This window comes from Cydia amplana, chromosome 24 (assembly GCF_948474715.1).
Source record: "Cydia amplana chromosome 24, ilCydAmpl1.1, whole genome shotgun sequence".
In the NCBI taxonomy this organism is placed as follows: Eukaryota; Metazoa; Arthropoda; class Insecta; order Lepidoptera; family Tortricidae; genus Cydia; species Cydia amplana.
This window is the reverse complement of record NC_086092.1, coordinates 7,209,262-7,229,002: the sequence shown is the minus strand read 5'-3', so window position 1 is coordinate 7,229,002 and position 19,741 is coordinate 7,209,262. Positions and strand designations below refer to the sequence as shown.

General features: G+C 39.3%; 2 protein-coding genes across 2 annotated transcripts in view; both read left to right on the top strand.

Moving 5' to 3' along the window:
• The window catches only part of LOC134659241 (androgen-dependent TFPI-regulating protein-like), a 516,400-nt gene that overhangs the window by 342,295 nt on the left and 154,364 nt on the right, over positions 1 to 19,741 (top strand). The gene's annotated exons all lie outside the window — the stretch shown is intronic.
• The window catches only part of LOC134659063 (UBX domain-containing protein 4), a 30,014-nt gene that overhangs the window by 426 nt on the left and 9,847 nt on the right, over positions 1 to 19,741 (top strand). The window contains exons 2-7 of the mRNA XM_063514669.1: positions 1,579 to 1,716; positions 5,272 to 5,397; positions 6,521 to 6,661; positions 9,378 to 9,514; positions 11,742 to 11,858; positions 18,462 to 18,557. Coding sequence (XP_063370739.1) covers positions 1,579 to 1,716; positions 5,272 to 5,397; positions 6,521 to 6,661; positions 9,378 to 9,514; positions 11,742 to 11,858; positions 18,462 to 18,557 — 755 coding nt within the window. The remainder of the gene's footprint in view (positions 1 to 1,578; positions 1,717 to 5,271; positions 5,398 to 6,520; positions 6,662 to 9,377; positions 9,515 to 11,741; positions 11,859 to 18,461; positions 18,558 to 19,741) is intronic.

Genomic DNA, 19,741 nt, shown 5'->3' with positions numbered 1-19,741 from the left:
TGATAATGATTTTATATATCACCGCTTCATGAGTTGAATTGTTGATTCTGAAATATAAACCTGAATGGTTTTAGTTTTCTTGCGCTGCTGAAAAATCTGCAGGCAAATTTTTCCACTGCTTCTTATGAGGGGTGGTAGGCAGGGTTGGGCAAAATACTGGCTTCCACGTATTTGAAATACAAATTACAAAATACATTTTTCAAAGTATTTGAAATACAAAATACAAACTACTTTGGTGACGGGTATTTGAAATACAAAATACAAATTACAGTGTTTAAAATAATGTATTTCAATTACAAAATATACCTTTATTTATTTTTTTGTTTAGCATTTAGTTTTAACGTTTAACGAATATCCTTTCATATAAACTTATAGGGTCATTGCGCTAGTTTTCGTCCAGCTCTAGTTTACGTCCACTTGACGAAATTTGAATATATACCTACATTCCTGCACAAATTTGGACTGATTTCAATCCTTATGTCTAAGGCGTCTAAGCAATGTATCTGTCTACATATAACAATGATATTTCGCAAAAAAGGAAGCGCTGGTGGCCTAGCGGTAAGAGCGTGCGACTTGCAATCCGGAGGTCGCGAGTTCGAACCCCGGCTCGAACCAATGAGTTTTTCGGAACTATGTACGAAATATCATTTGATATTTACCAGTCGCTTTTCGGTAAAGGAAAACATCGTGAGGAAACCGGACTAATTCCAATTACGGCCCTAGTTTACCCTCTGGGTTGGAAGGTCAGATGGCAGTCGCTATCGTAAAAACTAGTGCCAACGCCAATTACTGGGATTAGTTTCCAAGCGGACCCCAGGCTCCCATGAGCCGTGGCAAAATGCCGGGACAACGCGAGTCCGGGGCAACGCGAGATAATCCGTCAAGTCGTCGAAAACTAGTGCATGGACGGAAACTACTGCAATGACCCTATCCCCTAGATTTAAACGAAAAGTTCCACGCAGAAGTTGACCTAATATAGATCCAGTATCCAGCCAATGAAAATTGTATCTCGGCTGGATCGGAGGTTCGCGGTCGGCTCACAGCTTGTGCGAGAGATTAGACATTTTAGGATTATAGAATTTAATAAAATGTATTTATAGAAATGTATTTTGAAGCTTGAAGTATTTGAAATACAAAATACAAAATACATGTGAGTGCAGTATTTGAAATACCAAATACAAAATACTTTTGAGGTAGTATTTGAAATACAAATACAAAATACTAATTTGTATTTCAAATACGTATTTCAAATACATGTAATTGAAATACTGCCCAACCCTGGTGGTAGGGGGTAGTACAAACAAAAAACTGGCCAAGTGCGAGTCAGACTCGCGTTCCAAGGGTTCCATACATTAAGTCCGACTCACGCTTGACAGCACATTCCTAATAGGTTTTCCTGACATCTATAGGTAAACAACTATTTTGTGTCTTTTATCAACATTTTAGACCCAGTAGTTTCGGAGTTAAATGGGGGGGAATGGTTGGACAGATAGACAGACATACAAACGAGTTATCCTATAAGGGTTCCGTTTTTTTTTTTTGAGGAACCGAACCCTAAAAAACTGTCGTCATTTTCAGGTGACAACGAGCTGTCATCCGAGATGACGTCAGTGCTGGACGACGCAGCGGTGCTGCAGAGGCTCGGCAACAGCACCAACTTCCTGGCCATCCGGCTGAAGAGTGGCTCCACGGACTACACACACTTTGCGCAGATCTGTATCCTTTTTACAAGCTTTTATTTAACTTGCAATGTATGTATTTATTTATTTTTATTTTTATTTATATAGCCCTTTATTCTGAACATATTTGTTGATTTTAGTAGTAATTTTAGTTTTGAATATTTATATGAAGTCTCTTAGTTCAGTGTGCCTGGCGGCAAAGGCCTCCTCCAACTCCTTCCAGTATTTCCTCTCTCTTGCCACCCTTGTCCAGAGTGGTCCCACTGTGAGTATAATTTCGTCTCCCATCGTGTTAATTGAGTGCATTTCGATCTTGACCCATCTGTGGGGCGCCACATGAGAATTCTTTGGCTCCACTTCTCTGTCTTGCATCTTATAATGTGGCCTGCCCATCCCCATTTTTGCATATCTATGTGGGTGAGGATGTCTGTTACTTTTGTTCTGGTTCTTATGTCAGAGTTGCGGTATATATATTTCAATGTATGTAACTATGTATGAAAAAGCGCTGGTGGCCTAGCGGTAAGAGCGTGCGACCTGCAATTCGGAGGTCGCGGGTTCGAACCCCGGCTCGTACCAATGAGTATTTCGGAACTTATGTACGAAATATCATTTGATATTTACCAGTCGCTTTTCGGTGAAGGAAAACATCGTGAGGAAACCGGACTAATCCCAATACGGGCCTAGTTTAACCTCTGGGTTGGAAGGTCAGATGGCAGTCGCTTTCGTAAAAACTAGTGCCCACGCCAATTACTGGGATTAGTTGCCAAGCGGACCCCAGGCTCCCATGAGCCGTGGCAAAATGCCGGGACAACGCGAGGAAGATGATGATGTATGTAACTATGTATGTTTGTACAGTTCAAATCTTGACCTTTGACCCACTTTCCGACTTCCAGTGAAGCTAAAAAATTGCATACATACCTATGTAAGTCAGGTGACAATGCAATATTATGGTATCTCCTAATCTCCATCATCAGATCAAATTGATGTCTGATGATGGAGACAGGAGGTGGCTATTAGGAACTCGTGATAAAACAACACAACCTAACTGTGTTTGGGGTTTTTAGAATTGTCTCAATGTGTATTAGTTGCCTGTGGAAAGAAAAGTACAGTCAGCGGTAAAAGCTCTTACCAAAGATGAAACTATTGGCAAAAAAAAAAATTCGAAACCATGATAAGCTAAGAAAAAGCAGTAAATTTTATTTATTTATTTGTGTACGAAGATTCATCTGTTATTACTACTAAGATGTATGTGGATGTCTGTCAAATTAAACCGGTTTGACAGCACCAGCTTCGCTTAAATATTTTTTTCCCTAGTTGCGTATATATCTAGGTTAGGTTTAAAGATATTTATTCTCAAAAAAGACATACAAGTCACTTACACGAGAACAGAATTATAAAGTAAAAGTAATTATATCTACGGTAGCATACAAAGTCGCTCGAGAGGTACACGCTCACGCAACTATTTTTTTTAAGGTGGGTAGTGGTTTAAAATGTACTGCTATAATTTAGCTTTAAACTCATTGAATGAGCCTGCCCCTCTCAGATTAGACGGTAATTTATTATAAAAAATAAAAAATAAATAAAATAAAAATCATTTATTGCAGATCAAAGATCCATATAATGTTAGTAACAATTTTGACTTAATAACTAAGTTAGTAGGTACAGAATATATACAGAACTTAGCCTTATCCTATTTGGCCCTGCCGATGGCCACTTCGACCCAGTATTTAGTTATAGGGCAGTCAAGGCTCTCCGACAATACTTTGAGGAGGCCGTTGCCGCTGCCACGCACTCGCCTGAGTAGTGATCCCACACGCTTGCGTCTGATTGCGTAAAAGTCGTCCGTTCGTACTTCTGCAAATATGTTGGACGCACTACAGTGCTTCGGCAGCCGCAACAGCATCCTCAAAATATTGTTATATTGGACTCTTAGTGCATTGTATGCCCTCTGTGTAAAACCTACCCACAGACTGCAAGTGTAGAACGTCTGACAGTAGGCTTTGAAAAGCGTTAATTTGACTTGTTCATTACACCTTGCAAATCTGCGGGCAAGCATATTACCACGCACCGCCATCGCCCTTCTCTCCCTCTCTATATCCAGGTCATCCTTTAGGTCTTCTGTAAGGATATGCCCCAGGTATTTGAACCTCTCAACTCTCTTCAAGGGCACGCCGCACAGCATGATCCTAGGTATTGTTGTAGGGTTGTATTTTCTGGCTTTGAAGAGTACAAACTCGCTCTTGCTTGTGTTATATCTAAGACCATGCTGCTCAGCGTACCCCTCACACATCGAAATGAGTTGCCGTAACGAGTCGCTCGACGGACCCAGCAATACCATGTCGTCTGCATAACTGATGTTGTTAAAACACGTTTTATCTATATGACATCCGACATGTGTATTGCTGAGCCCCTCAATCAACTCATTCACATAGAGGTTGAACAGCACGGGAGATGTTAGTCCACCCTGACGTACCCCACATTTTAAACTATACTCGTCCGAGTCCTCACCCGCCCATCTCACGCAATTGACCTGGCTGCTGTACCAGTACTTTAATAAATTGACGCACTCACTTGGTATACCCGTTTTCTCTAGCTTGTCCCACAGTACGTCGTACACAACCAGGTCAAATGCTTTCGACAGGTCCAGAAAACACGCATATATGGGTGTGTTCCTGTCTTTATAGTACCTGATAGCCCTCTTAACGCACAATATTGCAGTCTCTGTGGACAATCCTGGCCTGAAACCGAATTGTGCATCGTGCAGCCTAATGTACTTACAAAGTTGCTCATTAAGAAGGCCATCAAGCACTTTAGCTAGAACAGTTGCTAAAGAGATGGGCCGGTAGTTTCCCAGATGCGACAAATCCCCCGTTCTGTTCTTTACCAGCGGCACCACCACTGTCCTAGTGAGCTTCCTAGGGAGATAAGCGTGTCTTAAGCACATCGTGTAAAACATCGCCAGCACCCGCGGCAAGTGTACTCCCGCATACTTGAGATGCTCTATGCTGAGCCCGTCATGACCCGGTGATTTACCCCTCTGCATGTTTTTGATCACAGTGTCAACTTGTTTCACTGTGAAACTAAGGGTACTCTCACCCATAACGGCCTCAGCACATCGCACCTCTTTTGTAGGTTTATGCAGGATTGGGTCTACAGAAAACACACGTCTGAAACTATTCGCGATGTCCTTCTTGTCGCTAACTCCCCCCACACTCACAGGGACACTAGGTCTCACATTAAGTTTGTTTGTGCTTTTCCAGAAGGCCTTAAAGTCATTTGCTGCCCGTTTGGTGGCAAGAATATCGGCTTTAATTTGTTCCTGCCTATCTTGGCACTATTTTAGTTTTGACTTGAAGACTCTCCTAGAATCACACATATCCTCATATACCGGGCCCCGCCTAAGTTTATTCACCGACACCCAGACCAGAAACTTTTCTCTCGCGAGTCTATGCGCGCCTGCGACGTACTTGTTCCATCCCGCTACGATATTCCGCTTGGCGGGCCCTCTCCTGCTAGACTTTCTCGCCGCATCCGCCGCATTATAAAGCTATAATATCTAAGTACTGCAATGCAACCTTAACTCAGCAATCAGACCAATTTGTGCCAGTGCCATCGCTATTCTTCATCGGGCGCAACGGTACTCCGTTGGAGGTGGTCTGCGCGGGAGTGCAGCCAGCTAACCTGGCCACCAGGATCGACAGGATCCTGGAGGAGCATCGTAAGCACAGACAATCCAACCTCTAGACATAGCATAGTCGCGCTACCCCCTCTGCCACACCATAGAGAAAAAAATACATAGAGTGCTCACTCCATACATCAGTTTTAGTACCAAAAAGACTATTAGCATCTAGCATCGAGTAGCGGAACTATCAGTACTGCTACTTGACAATAGATGTAGCATCGACCGGAAAGTCTTATGCTGTTGAGATAACACTTTCTGGTCGGTGCTACATCTATTGTCAAGTAGCAGTACTGATAGTTTCGCTACTCGATGCTAGATGTAGACACTGAAATTAATAGTCTGAACTGATGTATGGAGTGAGCACTCTATGTATTTTTTTCTCTATGGCCACACATACGGTAGCGTTACTCCATCTTCGAGTCAATCCCGTGCCGTGATTGGTCCGTGTCTTTGAACGGACCAATCACGGCACGGGATTCGCTCACCTCGTGCCCCCGCACCCCCGTATTTTTGGCAGCATCGGTTTCATGAAAGAATTGGCCTAAGCCCAGTCTAGAGGTTGGATTGTCAGTGATCGTAAGTATTTAGAGTCCGTCATCCTCCTAAGGCCCAACATACCTATAGTACCTATTCAGTTCGATATAATTTAAACCAGAATTTTCAAACAACGCAAAATCAGCTCTATTTCCTACAATTTAGGTTCTAATTTCAGTGGCAATTTTTGGATGTTTCGTTTGTATGACTGTGCCTTAGGAGTTAGGAGGCTATGCTAACTTTGCAAGTAAGAGCGTGTCATATTTTCAGAGAATTTTAAAATTAGGCAGTGATGACCGTACCCCGAGTTATTGGGTGCGGGAATGTGTTACACTAGCCTAAAAATAAAGAATTTTTATTTATAGTCTGTCAAGCTAGATATGTCAGTAGCGATGTAACGCAAACTAAAGTATGGTATCCCTATGGAAACGAACAAACAGCAGCAATGTACATCGAACAACGATGTAATGTAAACAAAACAGTTCCACAGATAAGATATAAATGACACGCGATTTTCGAACAATTCAAACGTAGTGTTTGCTAACCCGCGATTTTTCAAATTTGACGCCTTTTTCTACTGACATAATTTGCTTGACCAAGTATGTTTTATCTATTTTTTTTTTAGACAAAGAGAAACCAACGCCGTCGTCTAACATTAAGGAGCAAACGGCCAATTTGCTGGCATCCGAAACCACCCCCGCCCCTGCGCCCGCCCCCACGCCGGGGGGGAGCAAAGTGCCTGCCACCGCGCCTGTCAAAGAAACAGGTATTTTATTAGGGTTCCGTACCTCAAAAGGAAAAAACGGAACCCTTATAACATCACCGACGACCGTTATGACGACCGGTCTGGCCTAGTGGGTAGTGACCCTGCCTGTGAAGCCGCGGTCCTGGGTTCGAATCCCAGTAAGGGCATTTATTTGTGTGATGAGCACAGAGATTTGTTCCTGAGTCTTGGATGTTTTCTATGTATTTAAGTATTTGTATATTATATCTATCGTTGTCTGAGTACCCACAACACAAGCCTTCTTGAGCTTACTGTGGCTTAGTCAATTTGTGTAAAAATGTCCTATAATATTTATTATTTATTTATTTATTTATCACTCGTGCGTCTGTCTGTCCGACCATTCCCCCCCCCCCCCCCTTTATCTCCGAAACTACGGGGTCTAAAATTTTGAAAAAAATACACAATAGTTATTTACCTATAGATGAGAGGAAAACCTATTAGAAATGTGCAGTCAAGCGTGAGTCTGACTTAATGTACGGAGCCCTTGGAACGCGAGTCCGACTCGCACTTGGCCGGTTTTTTCATGATAACAATCAACCATTATAAGATAAAATTCTTATGTTGTATAAGAATACTATAGATAACAGTTCTCGTTCGGAATTGAAGCGCTGTAAGGGCGTGCGACTTTCAATCCGGAGGTCGCGGGTTCAAACCCCGGCTCGTACCAATGAGTTTCACGGAACTTATTTACGAAATATCATTTGATATTTACCAGTCGCTTTTCGGTGAAGGAAAACATCGTGAGGAAATCGGACTAATCCTAATACGGGCCTAGTTTACCCTCTGGGTTGTAAGGTCAGACGGCATCAGTCGCTTTCGTAAAAACTAGTACCCACGCCAATTACTGGGATTAGTTGCCAAGCGGACCCCAGGCTCCTATGAGCCGTGGCTAAACGCCGGGACATCGAGAGGAAGATGATAATGGAATAGTTCTGGTTTTTGTGCCAGTAATATAGTTTTATTATTATTACTAGCGACCCGCCCCGGCTTCGCACGGGTAGTTCAACCAATTTACACAAAACCTTTACAAATTAAACCTTCAAGAATCACTATTGATAGGTGAAAACCGCATGAAAATCCGTCCAGTAGTTTCTGAGTTTAGCGCGAACATACAGACAGACGCGGCGGGGGACTTTGTTTTATAATATGTCGCCGGCTGAGAATACGTTTGTGCCATATCCATTTTTGAGCAAAATCGTTTTTTAATGATTTCTAAAATAACAAAAAATATGCTATAATTGACACTAATGGGTTTTTGGAAAACATATTTTTCAAAAGTGTTGTGCCATATCCGCATTTTACTATAGGATAATTACACTCTGTTAACAGAAAATTATCACAAAAGTGTGACATATCCAAAACTTTTGGGTCATATCATACATTGTACGTTTAACATTTACTCATCAAAATGGATATGGCAATAATAAAAGTGCTTTTTCTCAAAAATGGACGGCAAAGTCGACGTTGCCGGTTAAAAATTTGGTCGCGAAGTGCGTAGTTTATGGTCAGTCAAAAAATTAAAAAGTTAAAAACATTGCAGTCTCGATTTCGGGACTGCAATGTTGCATACAAATTCCATTATTTAACGAGTTCGAAACTTTTTAAAAGTTGATTTGGCCATATCAAATGAAGGCATAGGTCCAATTAAACAGCCAAACAGAGGATCAGCACTTATTATTATAATGTTGGTACCGCGATTATTTAGGTGTCTCAAATATAGCTGGTCAACCAAATCTTGTCAGTAAAAAAAAGGCGCGAAATTCAAATTTTCTATGGGACGATATCCCTTCGCGCCTACATTTTTCAAATTTGCCGCCTTTTTCTACTGTCAAGATCTGGTTGACCAAGTATAGGTTGGCGTATTTTCAGCAGAAAAATACACTTCTTTTTTTTTTAAAGGCGGCAAAGCAAATATTTTCAATGGTTTACTTTTTTCTGTAATAATTAGACCATTGCTCAGGTAAATAATTTCTATTTCTTGCACCATTTTTGAGAAAAGCACTATATATGACTCGGCTGGAAGGCTACTTGCTGGCTTCGGATTCAATTAAACGGACTCCCAAGGTCGTCCGTTTAAAACGAATCCTCAGCCAGCAAGTAGCTACTTCCGAACCTCGACAATAATGTACTATTATTTCATGATTACCACTATATTCACAATATTTGTATAGTACTATAAATAGTAAACATATGTGCCTAAATGATAAATAAGTTCAATATTTCCTAAATGTAAAACTTTTCGAGAAATATTTTTGTTTGCTTCTTTTCGCTCTCCTGTAAACCAATACAGGGTGCTTCCTGTAACAGGAGCAATAAATTAAACTAAAGGCTGTACTCCTCAAACTGACCAACATTTGTTCAGCAACTTTTAAAAATTATGAATCCTTTAGACTTTCTCTTTTTCATACAAAATAAATATTGCCTTCAATGTACGCTGACATCAGTGTGTTTGATGTTGCTTGTCACGCTTTAAACATAACAAAATTTGCAATACATTGCGTCTTAGAATAAACTTTAAAGTGTAATAAAAATCAAAACATGAGTTATTTTCAAAAGTTGCTGAACAAATGTTGGTCAGTTTGAGGAGTACAGACTACTGTTTAATTTATTGCTCCTGTTACAGGAAGCACTCTGTATAAGTGGCGTATGGCACAAACGTATTGTCACCCAGCGATGTATTGATATTGATTGATTGCAGAACCATCAGGACCGGCCGCGAAAGTGGCCAAACTGGACGAGCAAGAAGTGGTGTGTAAAGACGATGTTTGCATCCGCCGCCCGCGCGCCGACGGTGCCGGACCTAGCAAGACCCCTGACGCTACTGTTACACAAAAGGTAATTTCATAATTTCATCATCTTCCTCGCGTTGTCCCGGCATTTTGCCACGGCTCATGGGAGCCTGGGGTCCGCTTGGCAACTAATCCCAGTAATTGGCGTGGGCACTAGATTTTACGAAAGCGACTGCCATCTGACCTTCCAACCCAGAGGGTAAACTAGGCCCGTATTGGGATTAGTCCGGTTTCCTCACGATGTTTTCCTTCACCGAAAAGCGACTGGTAAATATCAAATGATATTTCGTACATAAGCTCCGGAAAACTCATTGGTACGAGCCGGGGTTCGAACCCGCGACCTCCGGATTGCAAGTCACACGCTCTTACCGCTAGGCCACCAGCGCTTCAATTTCATAATTTATTGCATAATAATCATGTGGTACAATACAGATATTACATTAGGGTAAGTTCACACATGAACCCTGTTAGGGCACAGCAAATGTTTCTTAAAACTAAACTATAACTAGTAGGTGCAGTGCAGGCACATGTGTAGGTACATAATTTAAAATAAACGCATTTTGATACTTATGTTCAAGGCATAAGATTAAAAGCTAATATTTATTATTTTATACTTATGTTATTACATTAGTTACTTATCTGGGTATGATTTTTGATAGGTACCATTGATTTATTTTTATTAATTTTGTTTTTAAATACACTCCCATAGTATCATTAATAAATTAGCATTAAAAATATTTATTCAATTCATCATTCATTAACAAATTAGCATTAAATATATATAATTCATCAATTTATTATTCATTCATTATATAATATTATAGGTAGGTATATTTAATTTAAAATATACGAACGGTACGAACATAAACTAAACCTCCGCCTCTTCTCTAAGGCCCACTTTTACCATCCCACTAACCCAGGGTTAAGCGGTTAAACCGTTATCCCAGTGTCAGATTGTACTGGTAACCATGGTAACTCCTGGTTTAACCGGTTAACCCCGGGTTAGTGGAATGGTGCAAATGGGCCTAAGGCCTTCTAGGTTAATAGGAATAATATCTTGTGAAGCCGATGGACCTGGGTTCAAATCCCGGTAAGGGCATTTATTTGTGTGATAAACACAGATATTTGTTCCTGAGTCTTGGGTGTTTTCTATGTATTTGTATATTACATACTTATATCGTTGTCTGAGCACCCACAACACAAGCCTTCTTTAGCTTACTGTGGGACTTTGTCAATCTGTGTAAGAATATCCTATAATACATATTTATTTAAAGTGGTGTCCAGACGGGTAGCTCAAATCGACCGATTTGATCAGAAAATAAATTGGCGTCGATCTCCAATTTACGCACCAATTTTAGTTTTATGATGATATTTGAGCGTTCTCAATTAAAAAAGTGCCTCCAAATGCGATTACTGTAGTCACAAATTGGTATTCTTGCGTCCGCACCTCCATTTTATCGGTAATATTCTAATACCTTTAAACGAGCAATTCTTGTTTATTTATTTATTTATTTATATATATATTTCGGGGATCTCGGAAACGGCTCTAACGATTTCGATGAAATTTGCTATACGGGGGTTTTCGGGGGCGAAAAATCGATCTAGCTAGGTCTTATCTCTGGGAAAACGCGCATTTTCGAGTTTTTATATGTTTTCCGAGCGAAATTGGCGTTTGCGTCCGCACGGCCTGATTTGATCGGAAAATTTCATAAGATTGGCGAAAAATTGTCCTCGTCTGGACAGGCCTTATTAGGTATAGTTTGTCGATTTCTAGCAGAGCCCGAACGGTACTTTGTCTATTGTTAAGTAAAACCGCACGTGCTTCTACCTGCCTTAAAATGGTTGGGCCGTTTTTACTGGTTATTGAATTACCACTCTATGGAGATTGCAATAAGGTTCAAAATGAACTAATGGAAAAATATTTTTCTAGGCTGTGTGTGGTCCATTTGACTCGCCGGCACTCAGTACTTCGGTTACTGCGAGTCGAACGCTACAGAACCAGTCTAAAATGTGTCATCGAGATGCGTAACAAAGGCGCGTTATCGGAGAGCGCACCTACACTGGTTTTTTGAGCGTTGGACTAGCCCGCGCTCAGGTGCCAATTAGAATAAATAAGACCCTTTTTCTTTCAAGGTAAGTAGCACGTGCGGTTTTACTTAACAATAGACAAAGGATTCGCCGTCGGGGTCTGTTACGAATCGACAAACTATAGGCAGGGCCTACGACGCATTGGATCCCGGGTTCGAATTCTCAAGTTTACTTCTTTATTTCAGGAACCAGAAGCGAAGTTAGCAGCGACGGAGAGTAATCTGAGCGCAGAAGAGAAGATGGAAAGAGCTAAAGCTCTCATCGAGGCCAAGAGGAAAGAGAAAGCAGAGAAAGAGAGAGAGGTAAGATATGTTTGTGTACTTTATTTTCTTTTCCTTTTGTAAGAATTTGATATGTTTTCTGAAAGAGCTACGAATTTGTATGATTCCATGTACAATGTACATATGTATATTTTCTAAATCAAATTTCTATTACACCTTATGTGTATAATTGCATGAATTCTATAGTAATTTAAATTGTATTTTTTTTCCTTATTTTCTCGTAATGCATGTTAATTATAAGATGTAATTATTTTTGAAAAGATGTGTCCCGCCGAGTTTGTTGCCGGTCCCATAATGGGATACCCTCCTCCAATTGAGGGGGGATTTAAATCTTCTCGGGGCAGAGGTGTAGGGTTGGAGCCGGTTAGCTTTATTTGACGTTCATAAGCGCATTGTAATTATGCCTACTTGAATAAACTATCTTTTATCTTATCTTATCTTTATCTTTATGTTTGAGCCTTTACACATTCACTGCCAACGTTTTCGTAGTGCTACTATCGTAGCTGATCCCAGCGTTTTCCCGCTTTGTAGAGGAAAGTTACTATGAGCAGATAACACTTAGAATCATAGAGAAATATAAGTAAAGAAAGAGTGACTCCATACACCAGTTTTGTTACCAAAACGCGAGTTATTTCGTAGTCGACATCTAGCGTCAAGTAGCGGACATTATTCTGTTAGTTACGAGGGGCGTTCAAAATATTCTCGGTATTGATATCTTACAACCTCTTCTAAAATTTCTTTCGTTACTGGCCGCTAAGGTTTATTCATTGACATTAAAAAAAAGTATAATTCGAACCGAGATGTTCTTTTGTTTTTCTGCAATTGCTGAACAAACATGAACATTATGTGGGAATTGACAATGTTAACTGCTCCTTCGTAGGCAACACTGGCTGGGACTAAACGTCAAATTTGCTCTTCGTATTTAAATACGGAAAATAAATTAGTATAATGTAGAAAATAAGAAAATATTGTGATAAATGGAAGCATCATATTGTAATTAAAGTGGACAAGTGTTATTATAAGTTTTCATGTAACATAAGAAGCAAAATATTGACGACAAAAAACAAGGCAACTGTCAACGAATGTAACGTTTAAAATTTAAACTTGCACCGCATTTGCCTGTATTTCTACGAGGATATTTACAGATGAGTATTGTTTTCATAATTTATAAGCCCAGTTGTAGTTTATTTATCCAGAATTACTAGTTGCCATACTTCCTTTTGTGCTACCTGTTACATGTTTTGAGGAGCACTTTGTGTGTAATATGACAGGATTTTAACATATCAAAATATCATAATTCCTTATTAAGTCACCTTAAAAACAATTAAATCTTACCCTGTGGTGATCAGTTAACTTGTACGACAGTGAATAATAAAGTTTATTGTATGAAATCTTACATAGAAAATCACGTCAGTGGATTCATGTTTACATTATTCTAGTCACTATATTCTGTTAAAAGCATTGCAATTCATTCATTTCTCTGGCTCAGATATCTTACATTATGAATATGTTTACAGCAAAAACTACTAAAATGACTACACGCAGAGATGTCCTGGTGGCCAAAGTGCAACAACTACAGAAAGACCTCAAAGAAGCCAATGAGTTGAATAAAAAACTCCTTCAAGAACAGGAAGAGAGTGAACAGCAATTTGAGAGTGTTGTTCGAACAAATACTACTCTCAAAACTCAGCTTGCAAATCAGGATGTCGAATTTGAAGACATGCAAGGGCAGCGGGATGAACTTCAGGTTGCCGTTGACCGATTCCAGCAATGCCAGGAGATACACGAGCAGGCATTGCAACGCATTCAGGACCTGGAACAGCAGCTGGAGGAGTCGGAAGCAAAAAATACATGCAAGTATTGCGCAGGCCAGTCCGGACCTCCCGACAACAATTTAAGTATTTTTGCTGAACTTAATAGTTTTGAAGTAGATTTAGTTAATGACAGCACATCAATGTTAGGAACTGTAGGTTCGACAAGTTCTGTGCCGATAGAGGGCAGGAGTGATTATAATAAAATTACACTGAACGGATCCAAGAAAATTAAAAATTATTTAAAACTAAGTAGATTCATAAAGAGATCAAAACTTTTACTAAAACGCCACAAGTCAGTATTCAAGGCACTGCAATCTAAATGTAATAGTGTCGCCTTATGTGATGAACTTCTACGCTGTCAATATACCGGTAGAAACAACAAAGTCACTTAATTCATCGCCAGAGGTCGCTGAAGAAATTCTGAAGACAACCGTAGCGGAATGTACAGAAATGTTCACATTTTCTTATGTCACTCCGAATATAGTTCTTAAAACTTTCAGATCATTAAACTTAAAGAAAACGGAAGATCTCTGGGGATTATCAGTAAAAGTATTACATTCTATTGTAGAATCGATCGCACCATATTTAGCCGGGATTTTCAACAGATGCATTGATACTGGAATTTTTCCAGATATTATGAAACACAGCAAAATTATCCCACTGTTTAAATCTGGAACGAGAACAGACCCCACCAACTTTAGACCAATTTCTATACTACCGGCGTTAAGCAAAGTTTTCGAGAAACTTATTCTTAATCAACTTTTGTCTCATTTTAACAGAAATAAATTGCTTGACAATAATCAATTTGGTTTTACCCGAGGTCGGTCAACTACTGACGCCGGTGCGGTACTTCTAAAACACATCTTTGACGCTTGGGAAAAAGCTCAAGATGCTGTTGGAGTTTTCTGTGATCTATCAAAGGCATTTGATTGCGTTGATCACGAGAATTTAAGAAGAAAATTATGCCGCTATGGGATAAAAGCTACTGCCCTTGATCTTGTTTCTTCGTACCTTTCGGGTAGAACTCAGCGAGTAGTTATCAATGGAGCTCAATCGGCGGGGTCTCCAGTAGCTCTTGGAGTGCCTCAAGGTTCCATTCTTGGTCCCTTTCTGTTTTTGGTATACATTAATGATCTACCAAAACTAGTGCAAGATAGACATGATATAGTGTTATTTGCAGATGACACGTCTCTTATATTTAAAGTAGACAGGAAGGAAAACAGCTTCGATAACATTAACGATGCACTTTCCACCATAGTAGACTGGTTTACGGCAAATAACTTACTTTTGAATGCCAAGAAAACCAAGTGCATCAAATTTACGCTGCCGAACGTCAAGCAGGTAAACAACAGCAATATTAAAATAAAAGGTAATACGCTGGAATTCGAAGATCGAACGGTTTTCCTTGGAGTCACTTTAGACGCAAAACTGCAGTGGCATGCACATATAGCCACTCTAGCCGGCAAACTTAGTTCTGCTGCCTATGCAGTGAGGCGAATCAGACAGCTGACAAACGTAGAGACGGCCAGGCTGGTATACTTTAGCTACTTCCACAGTGTTATGTCGTATGGAATCCTGTTGTGGGGAAAAGCGGCAGACATTCAGACAATATTTGTGCTGCAAAAACGAGCTGTACGTTCTATCTATGGACTGGGCGCTCGAGCATCCCTGAGAGAGAAATTCAAAGAAGTGAACATTCTTACCCTTGCATCTCAATACATACTTGAGAATATTATGTATGTTCGGAAAAACGTCCACGAATTTAAGCTTAACAGTGATATCCATAACTATAACACTAGAAACAAACATAAACTTTCTGTGCCCGCCCACCGCCTCCGTAAGGTTAGTACGTCTTTCGTCGGGAACTGTACACGTTTTTATAACAAAGTTCCCACTGATATAGCGAATTTACCACTTAACAAATTTAAGTCACACATTAAGCGCTCCTTGTTGAGTAAGGCGTACTACACTGTAAATGATTTTATAGATGATAGAGATGCCTTTAAGCCGGCAGCTTGATTTCGATAGTATAATAAGAGTTAATATGTATTGTTTTTCTTTTCTTTTTTTTTCTTTTCATTGTGAATTAATCATGCTAGTCTCCAGTAGAATTGACACATGAGACCATCATGTTCTCGATTAATTAGGTATATTGTTTATATTGCTTAATTTAATTTTAGTTTTTGACACTTGGAGACCTTATACATCTCTAAGTTTTAATTTTATTTTTAATTTGTTTGTACATATTTATATTTTTAATGATTCTGACACTTGAGAGACCTATACATCTCTTAGTCAATATAGGGCATTTTGCTTAGTAATTATGTGAAGATATACCGTTTTTCATGTAACATACAAGAACAAAATGTTGTGTCTCACAGCTATACGTTATTACAATTTAAATATTAATATGGCCCGGCAGCTTGAATATGTCATGCTCGCTTAAAAGTCTTTGCTTACGGTGGCGTTGTTGATCGGGTCGCCACTTTCCCGAATGAAGGTTGAGAGAGGCGATGGCTGAGATACGCGTCATACTCGTGAACGGGTGCTGTTTGTGGAGACTGGTCTATTTAAGCTAACACGAGCTATTATATTTAGTAACTTTATTTTTGAGTATAATTACATGGACACACCTCATTCGGTTCTCGTATGCTATTTTATTTTTACTATCATTTTCTTTAATTTAATGAATGTTTTAATTAGGTATACAGGATTTTGACTCTTGGAGACCCTATACATCTCTAAGGATAATTTGATTAACTACTATATATTTTAATCTTTTAGTTATGATGACACTTAGAGACATTTACATCTCTAAATAATTTTAGATTATAGTTTTTGTATCTTTGTGTTTTTTTTTTTTTCAATACTATTGTTATTGCGTTTTCTGTAATTCGACATTTAGAGGCTTTATACATCTCTATGTTAGTTTGATTTGATATTTACGGCTTAGTTGTATTTTATAATTATTGATGTGTTTTTTTTTTTTGCTGTATGTAAATTCCATATTGACGTGTAAAAGTGCCCTTGTGGCCTATTTGCTGAATAAATGTTGATATTTGATATTTGATATTAGAACATCGATGCGTGATAAAATTCTTGACAAAACAGGGTAAAAATCAAAAAACCATAAAAGAGGAAATGGATTGTGTAAACCGTGAGTCTGCTCCTTCTTTATCGACCATTCAAAAGTGGTCAAGCGAGTTTAAACGTGGAAGGGAGAGTGTTGAAGACGACCCTAGACCTGGCCGGCCTGTAGTAGCTACTTCACAAGAAAATATTGATAAAGTGGAAAAACTTATATTGGAAGATGGTCGAGTGAAGGTAAAATCTATAGCACAAGTAACCAATCTCTCTATTGGTACCGTACATGATATTATCCATGACCATCTTAATATGTCAAAAGTAAGTGCAAGATGGGTTCCGCGAATGCTGACTCGGCTTCAAAAAGACATGCGTGTAGCTTGTTGTTCCGATTTTATTGACCTGTGCGGTGAAAATCCTGATGAGGTGCTGCAAAGAATAGTTACTGGAGATGAAACCTGGGTTCATCATTATGACCCAGAGAGTAAACAAGAGTCCATGCAGTGGCACATTAAGGGTTCAGCTCATCCCAAGAAGTTCAAGGTCATCCCTTCAGCTGGCAAGGTCATGGCCACGATATTTTGGGATTGTGAAGGAGTATTACTGATCGATTATAAAGAAAAAGGTGTAAATATCACAGGACAGTACTACGCTAACATTCTACGTCAATTAAAGGATGCAATCAAAGAAAAGAGGCGAGGAAAGTTAACCAAAGGTGTTATGCTTCTGCATGACAACGCCCCCGTCCATACTGCTCATATTGCCAAGGCAGCTATTGTTGAATGTGGGTTTGAAACTGTTACTCACCCACCGTATAGTCCGGACTTAGCCCCCAGCGACTTCTTTTTGTTCCCCAATCTTAAAAAGGATCTGCGTGGAAATAAATTTTCCGATGATGAAGCATTGAAGGCGGCAGTGGAGGAGCATTTTTTCACCAAAGATAAAAAATATTTTTATGCAGGATTAAAAAAAATAATTGATCGATCTTTTAAGTGTATGAACATAGGGGGGGAGTATATTGAAAAATAAAAATATCAAACTTTTCGTACTTGTTTGTTTTCATTCTCATACCGAGAATATTTTGAACACCCCTCGTATAGCACAGAATAAATAATAGTACTAAGTACAGAAGACTCACTCTCCAACAAAACGCGTCTGTTACGATCAGCACAGATATGGCCGCTAGGTGGCGACAGCGCCACGCGCGGCTTATGGCTAGCCACCAAAATTGGGGCCGAACGGTTGTATTTTTAGCTACCTGTAGCAAAGCGACGAAATCGCGGAGTGAGACACGCCTGGTTATAGTAAAAATAAGCATAGGAAAGGAGTGTGGACTTGTATGTGAGTGAAAAATGTGTGAATGAAATCTAAAAATGTAATAAATATAAAAGTTTCTTTAGATTTATTTAGCTTCCAAGATTCGACCCACACTAACGTACTAACAACATAGACTAGGAATCCTCTAGACGGAGTTTAGAGCAATTATTTCATGAAACCGATGCTGCCAACAATACTGGGGTGCGGGGGACGAGGCGAGCGAGTCCCGTGCCGTGATTGGTCCGTTCAGACACGGACGTCACACAAAGACACTTTGACTCGAAAATGGAGTAAAACTACCGTATATTTGTGGCAGAGGGGGTGGCGGTATGCTCAGTCTGGATGTCTTGTCTGTGACTAACAACAACTTAAAGCATTTTTTTTTTCATTAGCTCTTTCTTTTTTGTAGCTAGAGAAAGAGAAGGAGAAGGAGAGACGCAACATCGGGCAAGGGGTAGCGGAGTTGAAGAAATGGCAGGCAGAGCAGGAACTGAAACAGTTGCAGGTGATGTTTGTTGCGAACGCAACCCTTTTTTTTTTTTTTTTTTTTACAGCACACAAATTATTTATTTAAACTTAAACTAACTTGTTATTTGTAGAAACTCTTAATACATTCCTAATGCAGTAGCTAAACGCGGCCGTCGGGCTCGGCTAGTATTCGGAAGCTTTTTCTTAAGCACCAATAGGAGCGCTCCACATACTTTGTATCGCGGCCAATTAGAGGCACCTTAATTTAATAGTAGTTTATGCAACAGTGATATAATAAGGGTTCTTAAAATTCAAGGGTCGAAGTTACAAAACGAGACGTAGTCGAGTTTTGTAAAAAAAGACCCGAGAATTTTAAGAACCAATTATGAGCTGTTGCATACATTACTTTTTCTATGACAGCTGCAGCAAAAAAAAAAAAAAAAAAAAAAGAGTTATTATTAAAAAAAAGAGTTATTATTAAAAAAAAAGAGTTATTATTAAAAAAAAGAGTTATTATTTAAAAAAAATTGAGTTATTATTTAAAAAAAAAAAGAGTTATTATTTAAAAAAAAAAGAGTTATTATTGTAAATGAAAACATACCTCTTTCAATCAAGATGATCGGAACTTGTATCTTTAAAAAAAATAAAGCAGTTATATTATACTCATAAGATGACTGCTAGCAGTCATCTTATGAGCCTATAGACAAAGCATTCAAATGACATTGCTTTAGATATCACTGTCAGTCATTTAATTGACACATTTAAGTGCTGGAGTAGAAAAAGAATTTTAAACCACCTTTTGTACTATTGAAATTATGCAAATCACTCTCGCATCAGCCTTCATACAATAACTACACCACTTCTACATTTAACCGATTAGTCAAGTACCCCTTGTAACCAGTACATTGGAGAATTATCCTCCTAAGGCCCAAGGTCCTACCTATAGTACCTATTCAGTACGATGTAATTGAAACCATGTTCAATTGGAACAGAGTCGCTTTTGCTTTGATTCGTTCAATTTTCAAACAACGCAAAATCAACTCTATTTCCTACAACGTATGTTCAAATTTCAGTGGCAAATTTTGGATGTTTCGTTAGTATGGCTGGGCCTTAGGAGGTTATATCAGTTCACTATAAGAATTGAAGCTTTTTATTTGAGTCGTCGAGCTCCTGACCTGCACGGCGGCTACAATGTTCTATCCCGCTCATTCTGTATTCCGT